Raw genomic sequence first — 24,141 nt, 5'->3', positions numbered from 1 at the left:
GTCATTCTTTTGCTCCTGCATTGCTTTCTCTTTTTTTTTTTTCTTCTGTTTTTGACCTTGGTGGATGGGGCCTATATGGCTTCTATCTTTGGTTTGCTTTACACAATTTTTTAATAGTTTATTTATTAGTTTATTTTCTGTTTTTTCCAGCCATCCACATTTACTGCTACAGGTGCTTAACTTCCTGAAGGCATTATGGCAAGGGGCTACCCAATATGTGGAGATCTTGCAGTTGCTTAGAACCTCTGACATGTTCTGGAAACTGTTGTCTTCCTCTGTTTCGCAATTTTCTACTGCAGAATCTTCATCACTTGAAAATATTGCTGGAGCAGAAGCACTTAGCTTGGCATACAAATATGAATGTCAGTCTGCGGTACTGGAAATTATGTCATATGAGATGTTCTTGCAGAAAAAACTACAAGAAGCTGAACTGCCTGTAAACCGCACTTCTGAACCATCCAAGGAGAAGAGTGAAAAGACAGTTAGGATAGAAAAAACAAAGGCCAGTAATGTACCTGCTCTTAAGGATATTTTGTCAACCTGGTGTGGGAGCTCAGTTATGAGCAACCTTATAAAATCATATGTATCATGTGGTTTCAACGGTGAAATATTTCTTCGTGCAAAGGTGAAGCCCTGTCCCATCTCTCTCATGGATACTGATTCTAAATGGCAGCAATTCATTTGTTTATGGTTTCTTCCCTGTGAATCATCATTGCTAAGTAGAATTTTTTAGTGTTTTGGGATGTACAGGATAGGAAGATATTTTTGTGGAAGTATGCAAAGACATATTTATCTGCTATTCATTTGTATGGTTTTAAATCCATATTGGGTGTGGAATCTTCTGTATTTATGTAAACTATGCGGGATGATTTTACGGTGTGTCTTCAATGGCTCAGGCCAGATGTTTTATAATTACTTTGTATTGGAGATGCTGAGAACCTCGTCACCTTTTTCATATGAATAAAAGGAGGAAGCTGAAATATTTGATTGTAAAATCTTTTCATTTTTAGATTTCGATTTATTAAAAAAGTAATCATGTACCCGGGGGGGGGGGGAGGAGTAGAATTGATTCTAATGAAATTGGTCCAATGGAAAAAGAGAATAGAATTCTAAATTTCTAATCTAAATGAAAGAGAATTAGAGAATAACCAGAAAAAGGTGGACCAAAAGAAGGATAAGGTCCCATCTATGATTTCTGCCTAGACACTGATGAGTCCTAGCAAATCAAAATAAGATTTATAGAACAAAAACTTCCGCTGGACAGAAACACAGTGAAATAGCTTAAGTAACCAAAGGGCAGAAAATAGAAGGTTCAATATCTCCCAAACCTGGCAGATGATGGGGTTGAAAGTTTGTTGAAGGTTGGCCCTAACTTGCTGGCATTGTAGCTAAAATATCATAGAGATCCAATGGACAGATGGGAAGTAATGGGGGTGGAGAGAAATTAGAAACTTAAAGAAAACAGAAAGAAAGTTACTAAAACATGTAGAACTCTCAAGTTTCAGATCTGATGGTCTTGCAATTCTAAACAGATGTAGTCCCATTAAGGAGGAACATCGTACCCAAACAAGGGCAGGGCTTGAAACTGAAACAAACAAAGAGAATGGACACAAGGAAGGCGGAATCGAACTCACAGGAAGATGTATTCAGTTTACCTTGTTAGACATGCACACACTAACTTTGTAGTTTGCTGAAACTGAGAACAATATGGAGAGAAAAGAAGAGGGAAGAAAGAAAGGATATGACTTCGGAATCACCACCAAAGCCTGCGGGATTGGAATCACCAAGGGCTGGAGCTACATCACCACAGTCCAAAGACAGCTTCACCACTGACCAAAAGAGGGGAAACCGAATTTCTTAATAACTCAATTCGTAGCGGAGGTTTATGGTCCCTCTCCTTTATTCATAACTTCCATAAGAATTACAAAAATAGGAAACCCCTATTTATGGTAGGAGGAATCCCTTACAACTTGAGTCTCTCTTCAAAATAGATGCTATTCTAGAACAGTACAAAAAATAATCTAACTACTTAATCACGTATAGGAGCTAAATTCCTAATATTTGGGCTTATAGAATTGGTCCACTACAATAGAAAACTAAAAAAATACTAAGCCCATGGCCCTATAACCTATTGGGCACTCAAATTAAGTCGAACTTAAACAGAACTTAAACCATAGGTTCAGTTGGACCTAATAAACTAAACCAACCCAAAACAACAGGCCCATCTGCTCTTCTTGCTGGAATTCTGCATCCGACACCTAGCCTTAGCTAACTCATCTGGCAGGACATTGGCAGACCTCGTCTACCACCTACAATAGTTGTTCCTCGTGGAGCTTAGACATCTAAGTTTCCTAATGAGATATATCTTCATGGCCCTCAGTGTGGGAGCTAACCACTTAATCAATTTGATGAATCTGCAACTCTTTGGTTTTTGTAGTCTTATGAAATGATTGGTTAGAGAGAAATATAAATTTCTGATAATATAACTGGTAGAGTTGTTGTAGGATGAAGGAAACAGCCTCTCCGGGAAAGTGGGGGTAAGGCTGCATACATCTGCCCTCTCCCCAGACCCTGCAGTAGTGGGAGCCTCGTGCACTGGGATGCCCTTTTTTGGAGTTGTTGGGTCAAATTCTGGTCTTCATGTCAGAACAAGGGATAGGTTCAGTTATGATTATGGAAGTATGGACATTGATGGTTAATGGAAGGTGTATGTTGTGTATCATGTGCAGAGATGTATATGCAAAACAGAAGATGAGGTGAAAACAAATTAAACTAAACAATCAATCAGAGTATATATGCTGGAATCTGCAGAATAGCAGTAGATGATAGGTGTGTATAAGAAAAGCTAAGCATGATGTCGCAACCTGACCTGATCTGTTGGACTACAGGGGACTCTGGTTAATTTGCAAAGTTTTGAAAGCAGTAGTAGAATAGGACAGAATAGGCGAACAGAGAGAAGACTAGTGGGCTTTATCATTCAATTCTATCACAAGCAAAACTTGAAAAGTGAAAATCCAAGCCTATACAGCCAAAAAAACTAGTAAGATTTTCTCCTATAAAACATGATCAAAGCCTCAGAAACTTTATGGGGATGCTCCTGGATCACAAACCCATGACAAATATATACTTGGCTGCATAGTTGTCATGACGTCTAGGCGAACCAATGTGTTGGAGGGGGCCTGGACACAAGGCAACACCAACAAAGCGACCAAAGTGACCAAAACGCCCGTCTAGGCGACCAAGGCAACACTAGTTGTCCTTGTCAAGGCGGTCACCTAGGCGACACCTTGACAACTATGCTAGCCTAATTCTACATCAGTTTATGATGATGGTTTGCATATTTCTTGTTGATTGATTTTGCTTATGCTACATAAATAGTTGTTTGGATCACCTGCTTACTCTTAAGTCAGTATCTAAATTCCATCCTTGATTTCCTTGCATAGTGTTCTCATGGTACCGAACCTTTTCCAATGTTTCAATGGTCTTCTGTTAACTACCCTGAATTTTTTCTGCTTGGGAATCCGAGACATAGGGGGGGGGAACGAAAATCATGACTCCAATGGTTTAAGGAGCTGAGCTCTAGGCTAGGCTAAAATGCAATTAAGTTGGTCAGAATTTTTGCAACGGTTTGATATCTGTTGCATTTTCAAATAATTTCCATGGGAAAGAAATTTTATTGGATGTGCCGTTGTTCTTTTGGCGGTATTCATATGCATAGTATTAAATCTCACCAAAATTTTGGTAATTACGATGAGGGCGAGACAAGATGCACCCTCGAAATGAAAAAAGAACAAATTTCAGTCGGAATTTCGGAGAAATGTCAAAATTCCATCCAGTTTTTAACATTTCGCTGAAATTTTGGCTTCCTGCTACAAACTCACTCAATTTAAATACAAGAACTTGTGGTCTCAGTCGAAATTTCGACCGAGACCTCACTAGAGTGCCCTTTTTTGCTCCCATTTCGACTCCAAAGGCAACTGTGGAGGATTATACTCGTTTCTTCTCCCAGACTATGGCGTGGCATTCATATGTCCTTCAGTCAGAGAGCAATGCATGTCAACTCCAGCGGACCATGAGTGGGGTCGATCTAGGAAGTTGCAGCAGTTATTACTAGTAGATAGTTGTATTAGGATTTATGAAAGTGTGTGTGTATTGACTATTGTAATCTTGGCTATGTACTTAATTCTATGATTATGACTTTATGAGTTTAAAGGCTACCATTGACTTTATCTTTGAATGATTTACTTGTTTAAATTACTTATTGTTTCCTACTACTTAAGCAATGTGTATATAACTATTTATACAACTGGATCCGACCATATACTGTCAATCAAGGGTGCAAATCCAAAACACCACTTTGAGTGATTATTTTTGCAATATGAGCATTTTAATATGTTTATATAGGTTAAAATAGGGTTTCCATAAAGTATCAGGCCTTAATTTGGCCTAAACCCACTGATATGACCTACCAAAATTGGGCCTGAAAGATACCAAATTTCGGCAAAAGCTCACCGAGATTTTGGTATCTCGGCCATTTCGATCAGGCCGAAATGGCCTGCCGAGACGAGATTTTAAACTATGTTCATATGCAATAACATAAAAGGGGATAGTGCTCCTGCACGGTCTGTTTAGGAAGTCGTTCCTAAATGGCCCCAAAAATCAACCACGTTCAAATCTGATGGGCCAATTTTTTTGGACAGGTAAGCCCCTAGGTCCCCTGTTCATGTCAAGTTTCTGCTCAAACAGAATTTTCCAAGTGGCAAAACAAAGCTTTGCAAAATCCAGGATTATGGGAGAGTGCATAGTAGTGGTAGCAGTGCCTTAGGTATGCATGGACATACATGGGAGGATTTTGAGTGAATCTAGATCATATCCTTTCCATCCAATAGTCGGAATAGCCACATCATCTGTTCCATGTGGCTCAAAAATGGTGGTCCATTTAGGAAGCCCTTCCTCATGCGAAACATTTTTGGCCGACATAATATATATCTGAAGCATTCTCAGAAATTCTGATTTAGTGGTCTTGAAGAAACTACGAAGCAGTTGTGGAACACAGATTCCAGTAGTTTCCTTGGAATAGCCACGTCAACTTCCAATGCACGTTATCACAAGTGATAAACTAAAGATCACCAACACCAAGTGAATATCCTTCTCTCTTTAATTCATCTAGTAGCCCTTCTTTACGACCATATGAAACTCCCTGTCTATTTCATCATCTAGTAGCCCTGTTTTTTTTTTTTCTAAACCAAAGTAGGTCTAGAGTGTATAGTAGTCAACAGATATGTAAACACATTTTGGATGGCAGTTTCATTCTGGTAAGGAGAGTGATAGTTTGCAGATTGGAGGAGCTAAAAGAACTAGGGATAGGCCGAAGATTACTTGGGTAGTAGTGTCAAAAGTTATAGATGCACTAGGTTTAACTATGAATATGGGTTTAAACAGGGTTAAATGGCGAAACAGGATTCATATAGCTGACCCCATTTAGTTGGGAAAAGGCTCAGCTGAGTTGAGTTACATTCTGGTTACTTACATTAGCAAATCAGTTCATTTCTGATTTCTGGTAGAGCACAGATGGGTTGTTATCCAGTTCTTCCTTACGAACTTTATCTTCTAATTTGATATGCCAGCTGTGCATTCTTCTCCTCCTTTTTCATTTGAAGTTCTAATACTTATGCTATTCAGAAACCATTTCTTTGATATTCAATCTTTCTTATGCTGTACTAATGGTTCAAATTTCTGACCATGATCTAATACCAGTGGGGTATTTTAACGAACTTAGTAAAATTGCACTGCTTGTCCAGATATTTCGTTAAACTAATGAATGATTGAGTTTTCTGTATATCTTTTTTATTTATTAACTATTTCTTGGATGAGTAATTGGCAGATAGCTGCAAGTTTGTTTGCCGTGCATGTAATGGGGAAACTGATAACTGGTGATTCTGGGAGTGTGTCCATGTCACTAACTGAGAAGATTCGTAACTTGTCTAAAAAGGTATGTTTCTGTACCAGATGGTATCCCTGTGAGTGGTGACCTTGCTTTTTCTGGGTCAGAAGGGGTAGTGAAAATGCCTCAAGCCAATTCTTATTAAAAAATATGTCACCTATCCTTAAGCCCATTGAAATATCATATAGTTAGTTGCTTAGATTCATGTGTTTTGGATTTATTTACTTTCTTATTCACACATTTCTATGTTCTGTACATCATCATGAATCCTTTCCTTTCTGCAGATGTGCGATCAACCTGCATTTTCTGAATTGTTGGCTCAGTACTCCTTGCGTGGTTACAGGTACTGTGCCAATATGGTCAAATGGTCATTTATAGTCATATCGTTTCGTCCAATTATAATTTGTATCCTACTCAAGCAATCCTTGATTCCTTGTGTTTGTCCATTAAGTGTGCCGAGATAGCAATTGAAACTTTCAACTGGTTAATAACCCAAAAATCTTAAAGATTTAGGAATAATTTGTACCAATAAGTTGACTTGTGAAAATTAACCATTCTTTTTTCCTTCTACAAATTTCTGTTCAGAGTTCAGAGTCTTCAGGCCATAGTTATTGCATAACCATCAAATGTATGCATTTTCTCTTCAATTCCTTTTCTAGATCTAATTCAAGTGGTTCTTGATGATCTGCATGATCTATTGCATGAAAGTAAGACTGGTTCAATGTACAAATGGATCTGTTGTTCTGTATTTTTATTTTAATTATTATTATGATTATTATTTCTGCCTGCTTGTCTGCCATGGTCTGAAATATCATATATATATAGGATATGCTCACATGAATAAGCATGTTGAAATGACTAAGTTGTAGGAGTTGAAAAGATACTTTGAACTACATTGAATTTGTTGGAACTTAAAACTAGCAATCACCCGTGACTAGATGAGAGAAAGTCATAAAGATGGCTTTTGTATTGTTAGTATATGAAATCATAGTTTAAAAACTCGACGAGACGAGATGACATAGGAGACACAAAATATGCACAGTTTCGAATAACTCGACCGAAATTTCTAATATTTCAAGAATCTCGACCTCCTTCGTACTCACAGTATCGTATTGTTGGGACTTGGGAGTTGAGATGTGGAAGACTAGGCTAGTAAGGTGTCTATGACTTATGTATTATTCATTATACTTGGGTTGGGTATCTATGTAATATGCATTGTGATCACGTCATTGTATCTTATGGTTTGTAGTAGAAACTTTAAGTCTTTTAACTATTTCTTAAATAATTTTTCAGTATTATGTGTCTTCATCCATTATTGCATACTTTATTTGTTTCCTTGCCAATTATGTCTCGTATTATTTAAACAATGTGTAGAATAGGCAATATTACATCAAGGGTTCGGCCTTTACTGCCAACAAAGGGTGCAAATCCAAAACACCAAATTGGGTGTTTTTTTTTTCAATTTAAAAGTTTAAATATGTTTATTAAAGCCTAAAACAAGCTTCCCTTAAAGTTTTGGAGCCAACTATGGCCAACTGCCCACCGAAACATCATTTCGAAACCCCTCCCCCCAAAAAAAAGCACTGTCTCGCTGAGATCTCGAGACAACGAGATGTTGAGAATCTCAACTTAGTCAAGACGAGTTTTCGAACCATGCTATAGTTCAAGAACTCGCCGAGATCTCGGTAATCTCTCTTTTTGTAGAAAGCGAGGTGAGACTTGAGGGGAAATGAAATATTACCCCAACTCAGTCGAGTCGAGATCTCAGTTTGAGATTTCGGTTGGACCGAGGTTTGGACCAAACTTACCTTTATAATGTACATATCTCAACCGAGACAGTCGAGATCTCTCCAGAACTTGACAGGGAAGTGTGCATTTGACCTGATTTTTGAGGATTTTCGACGGTGGTTTATGATAGAGATATATGTAATATGTTAAGATTGATTTATTGTACACTTTTACATTTGTAATGTTTATTTAAGTTGTTATATATTAATTGTATGATTTGATTGCTTTCAATTACTAAATTATGTGTAGAATAGGGCCTATTAGTACGTTGTCGCCTACCAACCTAGGGTCCGAAGTGAAACTCCTATTTGATAGTGTCATTGTGTGTGAATGGCCTAAAATAGGCTGAGTACCAAGTTTCAAGCCCAAACTAGGTCTAAAACCCACCGAAACCAGCCTTCGAGTTCCAAAAAAAAAAAAAGTTCACCAACTCTCTGAGATCTCAGCCCTACTTGGTTTATTGGCTGGGCGAAACTGAGTTCTTGAACCTTGGTCCTAACCATTGGCATTTTTTGCACAAAGTGGCCACCCTTAGGCTCGAACCCACACCTTAACACTGGCAGCCCAAGCTTTTACCATCACACTAAGCTATAGCTCTTAGCAAATTGGTTAGGATATAATTGATAAGGTGAATACTTAGCCCATTCAATGATTGGCATGATATAGGGACCTCAAAAAAATCTCTTTTCATCCTAGGAACTTTAAGGTGTATGAAGTTTCATATTTGACTCTTTGAGCAGAGCGATAAAGACTCCAGATTTTTATGGTACATCATATTCATGCATTTAAGATCCATGTGACGGTATTAATACTGCTTAGGCTCTATTATCATCTACATTGTTTTTTTCCTGCCACTTGTCACTTGTAATTTTCTATAGTTGTGTGGTTATTATCATATTGTGTCAATTGTTGTTTGTCACTTTGTCATATATAATCTGCAATAACAGAATAGAACTTTTCATTCAACCAAAGTATAATTACAATTGATACTGTATCCATGTCCCACCCTTACCCCCGAAACTGCCCCCAAAAAAATACTGACTATACATGAGAAACATCAACGAAGCATCAGACTCAAAAAAATATAGGAAGCATACAGCAAGGAATGCTACCTGGAAGTAAAACCACTCTTAAAACCCTATCTACCCCAACCAATTATTTACAAGCAAAAACCAATCAGCTTAGTACTTGGCAATATTAACACAAATTCTTGGAATTACTCTAGGGTTGTCTTAAAAAAATCTTCTATTTATCTCCTTCCTAAGACACTAGACAATTGCATATGGTAGTAAGCTAAGCTCGAAATGCACTGCCCTTGAACAAACAATTTCTCAACATCTGTAGGCCATGTCATATGTAATAAAAACAAAGAAGGACGCACTTTAACAGAAGGATTGCAGTATTAAGAGATGGGCCACAGTCTCCTCTTCTCATAAGCAAAAGTAGAACCTATTTAAAATCCATGCCAAGGTTACCATTTGTTGCGGTGCCTTTGACTCCCATATCCTGCAGATCTCCAACATTGTCCTTATCAACCTCTTTAGCAAGAAAATTGTTATATGATTATGATGTCAATGTAAAACATCCACCAGAACCACCACTCCGTACTTCTCCTGGTTTGAATTCACAAGGCATAACTGTAAAGGGTAGCCAACAAATTATGCACATCCTCAAGCTCTCATTCCTACATTTTCCTTACAAAACATAGCAAGTTATTGAATACTATCTTTGTCATTTATCTCCATCATGTAAAGGTCTTAACTCATAACTAGTGAGTTCCTTACTTACTGGGAGTCATGACTTTGCATCTTCATTGTTTGGAAAGCTTGAAGCAGCAGACAAGGTAAGAGGAGCTTGTCTAATTTAGTGGAGGACAATTGTAAGTCAAGAGAAGTTAAAATTTTTATTGAAGGACTTTAGTTGGTTGTAAGAAAGGACCTGAGAGACATGATTTAATGGAAATGTGGCTGATAGACTGGAAATTTTGGAACTGGATGCACTTAGCAAACCCAAGTAATTGGTATCACTAGGAGTGGTTATAGGTCATGACTCATGACTGGTCCGTGCAAGGCTATCGTAGGATGAGAAAGAACCAGGCTAACTGATTTTCGACCTGGGTTCTGGTTCTGTTTTGTTCCAAGTTCTGGAATAGGCTCTGTCTCTTTCTCTCTCTTGTACATCTGCACCCACATACAGGATCACATTACAGACACTCGTTATTGTTTTGATCGTTTTTTTTTTGTCTTTTATATCCCTTTCAATAATGATAATGTGAACTGTGAACACTGCTGACCTCTCTCTCTCTCTCTGTCACACACACACATACATGTACATCTGCATCCACCACATGCAGGATCACACATTCAGACACTCATTATTGTTATGATCTTTGTTGTTTTTTTTATTCTTTTATATCCCTTTCAATAATGATAATGTGAACTGTGAACACAGCTGACCAAAATATTCCTTTCCTTTGTTACTATTTCTCTATCTGGTTTCTTGTATTTTAATTTTTAACCTGTTTTACCCCTTTTTTCCAACTTCAGTCAAATATTGTTTCTCTTTTCCTAAATGCTATATTCAAATATACATCTTCGTGATTGCAGTGAGGGAAAAGAATCGACCACTTTAATACTCAGTGATCTTTATTATCATCTGGAAGGAGAGCTTGAAGGCCGTAAGATAAATCCTGGACCTTTCAGAGAGCTCTCTCTATATCTGATTGAGTCTAAACTTTTTCAGACTAATGAGCAGAAATACAAGTGGAACTTTTCACTCTCTGCCAGAGACATTTGCTTTTTTGACCCTGAGCAGTTACGATTAGATATGGGTTTGGAAATTTGGGATTACTCAGAATGGAAGGCTTCTAAACCGATTGCTGAAAAGATGTTGCTGTGCATGCAGGATGCTAACTCCATGATATTTCTTGCGAGGTCCAAGCTTTCTGCGTTGAAAGCCTTGACCACAATGCTATCTGTCTGTGAGGAAAATGTGAGTTACCATTTTTGGAAATTCTCAAGATGAAAGAATTTGTATTTTTTAAGGGATCGGAACCTTTTCTCTTTCTTCGGATCTTTTTAAAGCAAATATATGGGAATGATTTATATATTTTATTGTTAAAGCACAAGGGAGTGGGTTTCCTATATGCATGTTTGGAGAGGTTCTTCAAACGGGCGCTAGTTTTGCCACTTGGCATGTCTATTGTAGCCGAACTTTTGTTAGGCCTCAAGTTCCCTTGTTCACATGTTAAGTATCAGCCCAACCATAGTAAGCCTAGTGGCAAAAAGCAACAACAACAACCCAGTCTTATCCCAACTAAATGGGGTCGTCTACATGGATCCTTTCAGAAACAAAGTAGGGAAAACTGAGGTCCTCATAAAGGGAAAGGTAAGTAATGGAAAATGAAAGATGAAAGTAAGAGGAAAGAGGATAGCCCAGGAATTCAAGAAAATCTCAGCTACATGGTGTCGATAACATGGATCCTTGCCCTCCAATAGGCTCTATCTGAGGTCATACTTGGTACAAGACCCAGACTATGCATGTCATTCTTCACAACCTCACCTATGGTCATTTTAGGCCTGCCCCTAGCTCTTTTAGCTCCCTCAATTGGCATCAGATCACTTCTCCTTACTGGAGCATCACTAGTCCTCCGTTGTACATGGCCAAACCACCACAAGCGACATTCTCAAAGCTTGTTGTTGATCGAGGCGACTCCCACATTCGCTCTAATACATTCGTTCTTCACTTTATCCTTCCTAGTTTTGCCGCACATCCATCTTAACATTCTTATCTCTGCAACACATAGCTTCGCTATATGACACTTCTTAACTGCCCAACATTTTGCCCCATACATCATAGTCGGACGGACAACACTCCTGTAAAACTTTCCTTTAAGCTTTAAAGGACTGTGTCGGTCACACAGAACTCCGGCCTCACCTCTCCACTTCATCCATCCTACTTTAATTCATTGTGAACCATCATCATCCGTCACCTTCTTTGTGTATGATAGACCTCAGATATCTGAAATAGTCATTTGGCAGTATCTCTCGCTCCTCAATTTTCACCATGTCATCATTTATCATAGTGTGACTAAAGTTACACATTATATACTCCGTCTTTGATCTACTAATCTTAAAGCCTCTTGATTCCAAGGTCGATCTCCACAACTCTAACTTAGTGTGTTAATCTCTACTTTTGTCTCATCCACCAAAACGATATCATCAGCGAAGAGCATACACTACGGTACCTCGTCTTGGATGTTCTTTGTTAATTCATCCATGATAAGTGCAAACAAATAAGGGCTTAGGGCTGATGCTTGATGTAACCCAACCATTATTGGGAATTCCTTGCCCTGGCCCCCCACAAATCTCACATTAGTCACCACACCCTCATACATATCTGTAATTACATTTATATACTTACTCGACACCCCTCTCTTTGCAAGAACATGCCGGATTAAATCTCTAGGTACTCTGTCATAGGCTTTTTCCAAGTCTATAAAGACCATATGGAGATTCTTCTTGCTAGCTCTATATCTTTCCATGAGCCTCCTCAATAGATAGATAGCTTCTGTCGTGGATCTACCTGGCATAAAACCAAATTGATTCTTCGAGATATGAATCTCTCTTCTCAGATGGGCTTCAATAAGCTTCTCCCAAAGTTTCATTGTATGACTCATCAATTTTATGCTTCTATACTTATTGCAGCTCCGGACATCACCCTTATTTTTTTATACCGGAACCACAATGCTTCTCCTCCAATCATCAGGCATTCTCCTTGTGATCATAATCTTGTTAAATAACTTGGTTAACCAACCTACCCCACATACTCCTAGGGCCTTCCACACTTCTATTGGGATCTCATCCGGTCCTGGTGTTTTGCCTATTTTCATCTTTCTTAAGGCTTCTTTAACTTCTGCCACACCAATCTTTCTTACATATCTATGATGTGTGGTGTCTTGATGAATAATGTTAACTTGTTCGGTCATATTTGAACTATCTCCATTTAGAAGTTTACAAATATACTCATCCCATCTCCTCACGATGTCCTCATCTCTTACTAAAACTCTTCCATTCTCCCCTTTTATACAACTCACCTGGTCAAAATCTCTACTCTTCCTTTCTCTCCTTTTAGCTATTTTATAAATAGTTTTTTCCCCTTCCTTTGTGTTAAGGCTAATATAGAGCTCCTCATATTTCCTCGCCCTAGCCATCCCCACCTTCTTCTTAGCCTCGTTTCTGGCCTCAATATATTTCTTTTTATCTTCTGTTTCTTGAGTATGTTGCCATGTCTTAATCCTCTATTTCTTGGCCTTGATGGCTGTTTGGACCTCCTCTTTCCACCACCAAGTCTCCCTATGGGCTGACACCTAACCTTTGCTTCTCCAAGCACATCTTTAGCAACCCTCTTAAGACAAGTCATCATCTCGTTCCACATCACATTGGTGTCTCCCTCAAAGTCCCACTTTCCTTGTTTGACCATATTTTCAGTAAATGTGCCTAGGGGCTCCCCTTTTAGTCTCCACCATCTTTTGTTAGGGTCTATAGGCTCCCTCCTCTTACGCTTCTGTGCACTGAGGTACATATCCAAGACCATCAGTCTATGCTGAGTGGTAAGACTCTCCCTAGGAATGACCTTACAATCCTTACACAATATTTTGTCTGCCCTTTTGGGTAGGAAGAAATCTATTTGACTGGTATGAATCCCGCTTTTATAGGTAACTGAGTGTGCCTTCCTTTTTTTCAAAGAAAGTATTCACAACGGATAGATCATAAGCTACCGCAAAGTCTAGGATTGAGGCCCCCTCCTCATTCTTCTCTCCAACTCCGAACGCTCCATGGAAACCCTCATAGCCTCTACAATCTCTCCCAACATGGTCTTTCAACTCACCTCCAATGAGAGGGTGCATGCCAATACATGGATGTCTGAGAAATATAAGGGAAGTTACCACTACATTGGAGGGTATATTATTGAATGTTAGACTGAAACTTGACACATTGCAAATCCAGATCATTGCCTATATATGCAATAGTTAGAATTGCCACATCATCGTTCCATACTAAGGGTGCCTGTCTGGAGAGGTTCTCCTGGGATGCCCGACTAGGAAAACTCTGGCCAATAAAAAACAACAAAAATCTTGTGAATGTTTTAAGATAATTTGATATACTTTTATCAGGTTAAGTGAAAATAACTGACTGATGAGTTTCTCTCATTGAATTGAATTTTCATCTTTCTTTTTCTTTTATTCCACCTGGTGAGGGAATCGAGCAATATTTCTGGTTATTTGAGACAATGGTAACTTAGCTCATTTTTGTACTGCCAGCTTGAAGTATTTCAGTTTTATTGGTGTGAAGAACTTTAAGTTCCTTGATTATTCTTGCTTTCGGCTTATTCATGCATGTTATTGTATTAGTTAAATTTTTTGTGTGTATGCAGTTTGCTGAGAAACCGATTGGAGGGATTTCTGTGCGACTTTTGGAGTCATGTGTTTGTCATTTATGTCAACATTTGCAAAGAACAATGGAGTTCTTAGATCCTGCTCTGGATGCTTCTGAGGACATCCTTTATTTCCTTGCAACACAAGCAGAATTACTGCTACATCTTTTCAGATCCTTATTCAGAAGAATTTCCCCAAGAGGTGACAAATCACAATTGTTATCATTCTGCACACAGGTCTTAAAAATCTCAGGCACTGCGCTGAGAGTATTGATTGGTATCAGGACATCAGTTAGTGGGCTTAAGACAACAGCAAAACTCCTCCTTATGTTGCTCATCTCGTCAGTTGAGTTCAGTTACCTCAATTCAAATTCAGAGGAAAAGCCAGTAATTGAATCTGTTGAAATCTCTACTGAGGTGTCTATTGCAAGTCTAGGTTTGTTGCCTATTCTCTGTAACTGCATCGAAACTGCCGAGTATTGTACCCTCTCTCTGGCCTCAATTGATCTTATACTAAAAGGTTTTTTGGCATCTAGTACTTGGTTGCCTGTCCTACAGAAGCATCTCCGATTACAATTTCTTGTTCAGAAACTTCAAGAAAAGGATTCTCTTGCTTCCAGTGCCATAATTTTAAGATTTTTTTTAACCCTTGCCAGAGTGGAAGAAGGTGCTGAAATGCTTCGAAGTGCCAATTTTTTCTCATCTCTGAAACAGTTATTTGATCTCTTATTGGATGAGAAGCCTTTATTAGATATTCAAGAAGAGAACCGTCCCTCCACCTCACATAATAAGGATGAGAAGTCTCAACAAATATGGGGGCTTGGTGTGGCTGTGATTACAGCAATGATTTATTCTTTGGGGGGAAGCTCTTCCAGTGTTGATATTGTAGACAGTGTTATTCTGTACTTCTTCTCTGAGAAAAGCTTTTTGGTAGCTCACTATCTGAATGCGCCTGACTTTCCATCTGATGATCATGACAAGAAAAGAGCTCGGTCTCAAAAGACACACACTTCTTTGACTGCTCTAAGAGAAACAGAGCATATTCTGATGCTTATCTGTGTGCTTGCAAAACATCGGAACTCTTGGTACAAAACCATGAGAGAAATGGATTCACCACTGAGGGAGAGATGTATTCATCTCTTAGCCTTTATCAGCAAAGGAGCTCAGCGCCTTGGAGAATCTCAAAGTCGGACATTGCCTCTTTTATGCCCTCCAATCCTTAAGGAGGAGGTTGAATATAATAGAAGATCATCATTAATCAACTGCAGACATGGATGGTTCGCTCTTTCTCCTCTTGTTTGTGCATCTAAAACTGAGGTATCCGTGTCAAGCACAACCCTGCCTCTTCTAATAAAGGACAAGACAACTGCAAGCATCCATTCTGTTCCTTTGACATACTTTTCTGCTACTGCTGCAATTCAGATGTATAGAATTGCATTTCTTGTTCTGAAATTTCTGTGCCTACAAGCTGAGGGAGCAGCTAAAAGGGCAGAGGAGGTGGGGTATATTGACCTTGAGCATTTCCCTGAGCTTCCCATGCCTGAGATTCTACATGGGTTACAGGTAAGGCAATATATTCTTTTTGTTATTAATTAATTTAGATCTTATTGGTAATTATAAGGTTTCAAGGTTGTTTAAGTAAATTGCAGTTGGGTGTCTGGTGCTCTTGACAAAATGCCCAAAAGACCATTGCCACCTGATCTTTGGGCAATATCATTCAACACCATATCACCATCATCACCTGCTTAGAATACCTTTGACATGGATTTCCAAGTTGATTTATTAGTTGTTGGGAAAAAACTAAACAGGGAGTGGTTTCTGGCACCGATGGTGATGTCAACCATTTGTGCCAGCGGCAGTTCAGTTGGCACTCATAATTATTGGTCATTTGTTCACAACGTCATCTAGTCACCTATTCACTTTTAATCCAATCTGACCTCTCTGTGTTGGTAATGCTTTGAAATATTTTTGGAAGGAAGCCATTCTTTCAAAAAAATTGAATTGCTGAATAAACAAGAAGAGCTGCATACATTGTGGGCTATACGTTTGAGATGTGCTACCAAAATTTTCATGTAGCCAAAACAGAGTTCCTCAGCTATCTCAGAACAATCAATTCATACCACCATATGGCATAATGATGCTGCTGGGAACATTGTTAACACTGCCAGTGCTGTAAACCTCTCTGCGCAAAGAATAAGAAAATATCGATGTCATTTGGATATCTTTCCACTTAAAAATTTTTTTTAGGAATGACAAGAAAATGTGTTGTGCCTTTGGTTGCAACACCTAAATGTGAGAAATTTCTGAGGATGCAGGATCAGGCCATTGGCATTGTTACTGAACTGTGCACATCCAACAAATCCGAGCAGATACAGCCTGAAATAAAAAATGTGTGCTTCTTGCTGTTGCAAATAATGGAGAAGGCCCTGTACTTGGAACTTTGTGTCTCACGGAGCTGTGGAATCAGACCAGTACTGGGCCGTGTTGAAGAATTTTCAAGGGTAATCAAAATGTTGATGGAAGGTACTATTCCTGTTGGTAATTTTGTTTCATAATCTTCATTTTTGTATCTGTTAATGTGCTTTCTACAATGAATATTGGTTACATTATGTGTTAGTATAATCAATATCTGACCTGCAGTATGTTGATTTTGTAGCGGTGGAAATGCATACATTTTTGAAAGCATCTCTGAAGTCCTTGAAACAAATAACTTCGCTTGTGTATCCTGGCTTGATACAAGACTGAGGGCCTGCTTTGATGCATCCATGTAAATGAACTCATGTAACCTATTGTGAATGTCACTTTTCATTAATACAACAGTTCTTTTTAACTTTTTGTAGTTTTTTTAAGAGAAATATTTTGAGAAAGGCTGCTGTTGAAGGTGGCTTCAACACTCAGAGATCCTGAGCCTCAAAATGATTGGCACCTGAAGGTGGAAAGTATTGTTAAGATGATGCAGTCCTTGGCAAAGACTAATGGTTGTCATGGCTATGACATCTGCTTTAAGGGTGACGAAATTGGGAGGATAACAAGAACTTTGAGTTGAACAGCAATGGAAATGGAATGATAGCTAGATTTTTTTCCTTCTCTCCTGGCACCTATTATGTGTAGCAGGTTGGGCTTGCAATCTCAGCTTTACAAGTGTAGCATTCCCCCATTGACCATTCCAGTTCACCTTTTGGCTCATCTGCTTGGAAGGGAAATTAGATCAAAATCAAATAAGAAATTTTTGTAATCGTTACTTGACAAGACATTGAGCATCTCTTCTTTAGCTGCCCTTTCTCTTTAAAGATTTGGTTTTGGCTTCTTGCTCATTGCTGGTCAAGTAGATGACGCTGAAAAATGGATTTGGGTGGATTTGATTTTTGGAAGCTCCTCAGTTAGTGATCAGGTGAGTAAACTTGCTTTTGGTGTTGCTATTCATCATATTTGGCTGAAACATAATCTCAGATGATGGATTCTCAACTCTTGATCATTTCAGCAAATTTGGGATTCCATCTCCTTCGACATCATAAGCAAATTGACTCTAGCCTCTTTCAGATGTGCAGATTGTCCTAGAAATAGGTTAATTGTCACCTCTTAGAACCTCCCCCACTCTTTTTAATGTGGGTGTGACCTTGTATTTGATTTTTTTGGTTCTATCTCCTTGTATATTTTAACACCCTTTTTCTTTTCCTCTTTGATAATGAATTTTTATTCACGCAAAAAAAAAAAAAGGAAAACAAAGATTACATCTGAAAAATATAATTATTAATTATGGCTAGAGCTTTAAGTCTTTAAATCCCCTTACCCCAAAAAAAAAAATCTTTAAATCTCATGTTGAAAAATATAATTATTATAGATCACATACTCTGCCCGAATCATCTACTAGTTGTTGTTTTATCGAATGTATTGCTACCTACTAATGCTCTCTTTGGTTCAATTTTGATTTCACACTCGGGTGGTACTTTCAATTTTTTGGGGTGTTTGGTATAATTTTTACACCTTGTCGGAAATAGAAAGTAACAGAAGTCCAAATTTTGAAATAATTAGGTTGTTATTTTGGGATTTCCGGTTCCTCTCTCTCTCTCTCTCTCACACACACACACAGCAAACGAGTCCCTAAACCCCTGCTCCTCCCTCCCCATCCAGTCCATTCCCCCGCTCCCAACAACCTTCTCTGTGCAACCCCCTCTCCTCGCCTCCACGGCCCCACCCCTCTCCTTACATGCAGCTTCTTCCCGCAGCAACACTAACACTACCCCACCTCATCACCCCTACAAACCCTCCCCCACCCTCCTGTGACCCAACCGTCGACCGCACCAACCTCTCCCCCTTGCAACTGTCCATGAGCCCCTTCTCCACCCCAACAGAGGAAGCAGTAGAAGAAGAAGCAGCAGCAGCAACAGAGATTACGAAGAATCAAGTCTGTATTTTCATAGTAATAGGCTACCCAGCCTTTGATGTGTCGAGAGAAAAATGGATTTCTTTTGTGTTGAAGCATTTGGGTGTAGAGGAACTATTGGATGCCAAAGGAGAAGTTTATCAGGATGAGAAAAGGAGAACCATCCCAACCTTTGTAATACACTACTATAGATGACCAAAGCTTATCTCGGCATACACCATCACCCCACCCCACCCCCCCCCCCCCCCCCAATCAACCCATCCACGATCTCCTTTTTTCTGGAACTAGATGCAAATGAATCTCCTATCCTAATTACAAATGGTAGTTTTGATCCAGTTTCAATGAAAAATGGGTGAAGATCAGGGATCATTATCCTCTCCTGTTCCCTACCAGGTACAGTTCTCTGGTTCCTCTCATAGGGGTCGGAAATGACGACCTAACCCCCTGTCCGAATACACTACCCGAGTGAGGTTAAGTCGTCATTTCCATCTCTCTATGAGAGGAACTGGACAACCACACCGGGCAGGGAATTGGACAAGAAAAAAATTCGAGGATCAGTCATTATTTCAAAACACCAATTTGTACATCTTCAATGAATTTTGGACTTGCAAAAAATGCATAGGAAACAGAACTCAGAGGACTCAAAAAACTGAACAAGGGATCGAAGAGGCACTTCTACTAGGATGTAGAAAATTAACAGTCTGAATGGATCTCTTGAACTAACCAACTGGTTGTGATAGATGTTGAAGCTCACCAAGTCTATGTCGGATAATATACTCTTAATGTTTTAATTAATGCAAATTTCAGTTCATCAAAAAAGAAAAAAAAAACAAAAAAAGGGAGAAGTTTGAAATTGTGGTGTTCATTCAACCCATAACCTTCAAAATGAATTTCTTTTATGTAATCAAATAATTTTAATTTTTTGACCAAAAATTCCATTCGTTGATTTATATTAAGAAATCAATCTAAAAATCGAAATCCAACCCAAAAGAGCCTAGGTATTAATTTACTGACCTTTCTCTTTTTCTTTTACTTCGGAACAGAATTGTAGTATTCTAACCTAACAAACTAAAATCGTAGGACTGCGGCTGGTTCCTTGCGCCATTCAGTGAAATTCCAGCGTATTTCTTTTAGGGAAAATTACATGATTAGCTACTTTTGGGTTTTCATTTACAAAACTGTCCACTGTATATTTGAGTTAACAAAAATAGACAAAAACAAATTAAGGTTTACAAAACTGGACAAAATAGTATCTCTCCCTCCCTCGTTTACTTTTTTAGACATTTTTACCCCTGCCATTGCCTTCTCGCCCAGGCATCCTGGGTAATCACAAGGAAGGGAAGGGATGGGTGGGTTTTGGTAGCAAAGAATGGTGGTGGCAGGGGACAGGGGTGGGTTGCAAGGAATGGAGGATGCCTGGGCGAGAAGACAATGGCAGGGGTAAAAATATCTAAAAAAGTGATTTTGGGAGGGAGAGGCGCTATTTTGTCCAGTTTTGTAAACCTTAACTTATTTTTGTCTATTTTTGTTAACTCAAACATAGAGTGGACAGTTTTGTAAATAAAAACCTAAAAATAGCTAATCATGTAATTTTCCCTTTCTTTTATCCATCTTTGACGAAGCAGTTCAGATGGACCATTAGAGAATCTGCTTTCCTACCACTCAATCTTATATTTATATTGTTAATTTATTATTTTATTAGCTTAGATACCCAAATGGCTCATTTTGGCCTTTGAAGGAGGCACGTTAGGAGCTTTTCTTAATTAATAATAAAATGAAAGAGAAAAGATTTTGTATTGATGCGGGAAACTTCAAACGTATCCGAAGTTTTGATTAGAACATTGTTTATATAGAATTAAAGATTCGAATCCTTTCTTTAAAAAAGGAAAAATGAGGAAGCTAGAGCATGCTCGTATGGCAAAACGAAATAACCATTATGTCCGGTGGTCATCCCTCCAAATACTATCTCATCAAAAAAAAAAAAATCACTCCAAATACTAATCTACGGTTCTACCCAACCCAACCATGATGCCCCATTCTATTTTAACACAATTGGCGCACAAAGGATATGTAAGAAAGAGATTATCAAAAAAATAAAAAGATATGTAAAAAAGAGTATATCTTATTAGTGGGTAATCATAATCATTCAATTTTAACACAATTGGCACCCAAAGGAAAGTAATTTTTGTTTTTTGTGGGAGGGTCAAATAAAACAAAGGGATAAAGTTTTCTGCATTGGGGGTGGAGGGTACGGCCAGACACATGAGAGTGGACGAAATGATCAGCCCCCTCCCCCAAATGACGCAAACCCTACTCCTGTCCCGCCCATGTGTCTATGCACAGCTTGCACTTAGATGCGCTCCTGAACAAAAAATGCGCACCCTAAAACAAATCAATCAATTAAAAGAAGTCAAGGGAAATTTCCTGCAACTTAAAGAGTTTACAAGAGTCATAAGAATAGGAGGGGAGAGGCCAAATTAGCTAAAGACTCACAATTGTTCAAAGCAGAGACAACTGAAGTACAATCAGATGAAATGAGCAGATGAGTTAGAGCTGGGTTGTAAGAAAGCAGAATGGCATCACGAAACTCCGTCGCTTCCATTTCATAGGCAAAAAGCTTCGACAAAAAACACACTTTGCAGCCAAAAAGGATTTGGTCGAGGTGCGAATAATACCACCCCACCCACCAAAGGAAGTGCAAGAGGACCAAGCAACCATCCGTAGTGGTCATAAGCAAAGGAGGCGAAAGAATAATGCTTCGAGCAGTAGTGCACCCATGGATTCGGCTCCTCTCCAGGGAGCTCAGCACCCAGGGCACGCCCAGGGGGCATCCAAGGGTGGGGCTATGCTGCACACATCTCGGCACACACCTAGGGATGTATGTGGCACAGCCCAACGGCTGGATGCTCCCTGGGCGTGCTGGGCTTCTTGAAGACGAGCTCAACTCATGCATCCATCCATCACAAAATGGTCAAAGCCTTTCCAGTGGCTACCTTGCAAGGGGGGGGGGCAAAATGATTATAAATGGCCCTATTGCAGGTTTTCCATATTTCCCACATACGAGAGAAGACCAAATAATATCGAAGTCCTTCCTTTCTGGAGTTTCTCGGAATTGGGTTTGTAAGGTAGAAAACTTTGAATTTTAAGAAAATAAGTAGATTGAAAAGTGAACTTATCATTAGTTGTAAAGGACCATAACCAACCATCCTCCCTTCTGGTGGTACACAGAAGGGAATAAGTAAATTTCTCAACATAGGAATCCTCCAAGATGTAAATGTGGGGTGAATAAGATCATAAACTTTGTAGAGATGGAAAGGGGAAAGAAGGCCCGAAACTCTAGCAAATAGTGGAAGGGTGGGGGACCCAAGCATTTTTGAAAACATAAGTAGAAGTGTCACCCCCAATTCTTCGATGAAGGCCCTTCAATAAAAGATCTGTACCCTTCAGCAAATTGAGCCAAGTCTAGGAGCTATTATCATGAGGCTTAGCATCAAGGAAAGAGTTAAAAGACAAATATTTCCATTTTCACAATTACACCCACAAAGTCTCTTTGTTATTTAGGACCTCTCCTTGGAGGGCATTGTCCAATGAGTGTCCAATGAGGCATCCAACGGTTGGATTGTACTGCACATATCCTGATGGTTGATAGGGCGTGCGTCAAGATATGTGCGGCACAGCCCAACTATTGGATGCCTCATTAGACGATGCTCTCCAAGGAGAGGAGCCAAATCCTGTTACGTAAAATGCATCAATACTACTTGGCAAACTGCATTAGAACCAAAAAAAAAAAAAAAAAAGTCTACAACGGATTAGATTAGTTTGGCTCACCCGTGACCCGCCGGTGGATAAGTTGACTGCGCCGCTCGTCCCAAATGGTGGGGAAAGTATAAAGGGGTTTTTTATGTCAATTGACAGGTTTTTATTATTATTACCAAAATACCCTTAAATGCCATCTCTGCTCATTAAATTGATCGGGTGAGCATTTTCTACATCTTTAGCGTGAATCACAACATCAATGCAAACTTGTATACATGCCTCACCACTGTCTGATTGGAATCAAGCCTTGATGATTGGCCTGTACTCATTTACGTGATCAGCGTTTCTACAATAGATAGTCATCTTTAACCACGAGTTATATCATAGCAATCTGGCATCTACTTGTATATAATAATTACACGTGTACGGCAGAGATACTACATCTTTTTCCGTTTTATAGAAAATAGCCATAAGTTGTGCTCCACCGAATAAATAGAGCATATTCCTTCCTTTTCTTTTTTTTACAAAATGGAGAATATTCCAACTGGCCGACGCGGCATCGCAACTTCGCAAGTAAAAAAATTCAAATCACAGTTAACCAAACCTGGGTCAATATATAACCGCGGTTAGTATTCAAACCCTAACCATATCTGAAATCACGACACGTTTTAGTTCAACGGCCAAGATCAAACCGAGAAAGATATTATGCCAGGCATGGCCGCTATATAAGAAGCTTCGAGCAAAACCCTAGTGTCAGTGCTTATTAGCTTCTTTATCCTTTGTGTGAGTCGCGGCGAAACTTCAGTGTTTACGAAGGAGAGAGAGAGAGAAAATTTCTCATCGGCAATGGCTAACCCTAAGGTCTTCTTCGACATGTCGGTCGGCGGTGCTCCCGCTGGTAGAATCGTCATGGAGCTCTACGCCGATGTCACCCCTCGCACTGCGGAGAACTTCCGTGCTCTTTGCACCGGAGAGAAGGGAGCTGGCCGGAGCAGCAAGCCCCTGCACTTCAAGGGATCGTCCTTTCACCGTGTGATCCCAGGATTCATGTGTCAGGGTGGTGATTTCACCGCCGGAAATGGTACAGGTGGCGAGTCGATCTATGGATCCAAGTTTGCCGACGAGAACTTCGTCAAGAAACACACTGGAGCTGGCATTCTGTCCATGGCTAACGCTGGACCGAACACCAACGGATCTCAGTTCTTTATTTGCACTGCGAAGACCGAGTGGCTCGATGGAAAGCACGTGGTTTTCGGACAGGTGGTTGAAGGGATGGACGTGGTGAAGGCAATCGAGAAGGTCGGTTCTTCTAGTGGAAGGACAGCCAAGCCAGTTATGATCGCTGATTGCGGTCAGATCTCTTAAAAAATTCTCTGATCTTTGTAATCCGACCATGGGTGGGTTCGTAGTTTGGGTTAGGGTTTCTTCCTTATCTGGTCTTTTCTTTTGGTTTCGGCATAGGGTTTGTGATGTCGAATTGGGGAGGGCATGAGGGGCTTTATCTGTGTAGATGGCAATGATCTTACTCTAGAATAAGTTTTAGTGTTTCGATTTTAAATAATCGTCCCTTTTTTCCATCTTTGATTGCGTTTAAACTTGGTGGATTCTGTATTATTTTTTCTCTATTGTAATGGTCGGTGATGGTTAGTGTTGCTGTGGTATCGTTTAATGCGGAGATTGGTGGATATACGTCGCTTTCTGATTCGCAATTTCCCTTCTCTTTTACTTGCAACCAAACGTAACCTAATCCAATGTTTTGTATATCTGCTTCACGGGTAGAAGATATTTTTGAGTTTGTGGTAATGTTGGTTATGGATCTATGCTGGACATGTGG

General features: G+C 39.4%; 2 protein-coding genes across 3 annotated transcripts in view; both read left to right on the top strand.

Annotated features, from left to right (window-relative positions):
- LOC122658035 overlaps positions 1–17,062 on the top strand; it is a 117,027-nt gene extending 99,965 nt beyond the window's left edge. For both annotated transcript variants that reach the window (XM_043852887.1, XM_043852886.1), the window contains exons 26-32: positions 151–625; positions 5,885–5,992; positions 6,229–6,287; positions 10,339–10,723; positions 14,168–15,730; positions 16,483–16,690; positions 16,824–17,062. In XM_043852887.1, coding sequence (XP_043708822.1) covers positions 151–625; positions 5,885–5,992; positions 6,229–6,287; positions 10,339–10,723; positions 14,168–15,730; positions 16,483–16,690; positions 16,824–16,912 — 2,887 coding nt within the window. In that variant the 3' untranslated portion in view covers positions 16,913–17,062. The remainder of the gene's footprint in view (positions 1–150; positions 626–5,884; positions 5,993–6,228; positions 6,288–10,338; positions 10,724–14,167; positions 15,731–16,482; positions 16,691–16,823) is intronic.
- A 6,012-nt stretch (positions 17,063–23,074) lies between these two features.
- On the top strand, positions 23,075–23,884 carry LOC122659684 (peptidyl-prolyl cis-trans isomerase). The gene has a single exon (XM_043854785.1). The coding sequence runs from the start codon at positions 23,154–23,156 to the stop codon at positions 23,670–23,672; it is 519 nt and encodes a 172-aa protein (XP_043710720.1). The 5' UTR covers positions 23,075–23,153; the 3' UTR covers positions 23,673–23,884.
- The last annotated feature ends 257 nt before the right edge of the window (positions 23,885–24,141 follow it).

The sequence above is a fragment of the Telopea speciosissima genome, chromosome 4 (assembly GCF_018873765.1).
Source record: "Telopea speciosissima isolate NSW1024214 ecotype Mountain lineage chromosome 4, Tspe_v1, whole genome shotgun sequence".
NCBI classification, from domain to species: Eukaryota; Viridiplantae; Streptophyta; class Magnoliopsida; order Proteales; family Proteaceae; genus Telopea; species Telopea speciosissima.
This window is presented reverse-complemented; position numbering and strand designations above follow the sequence as displayed.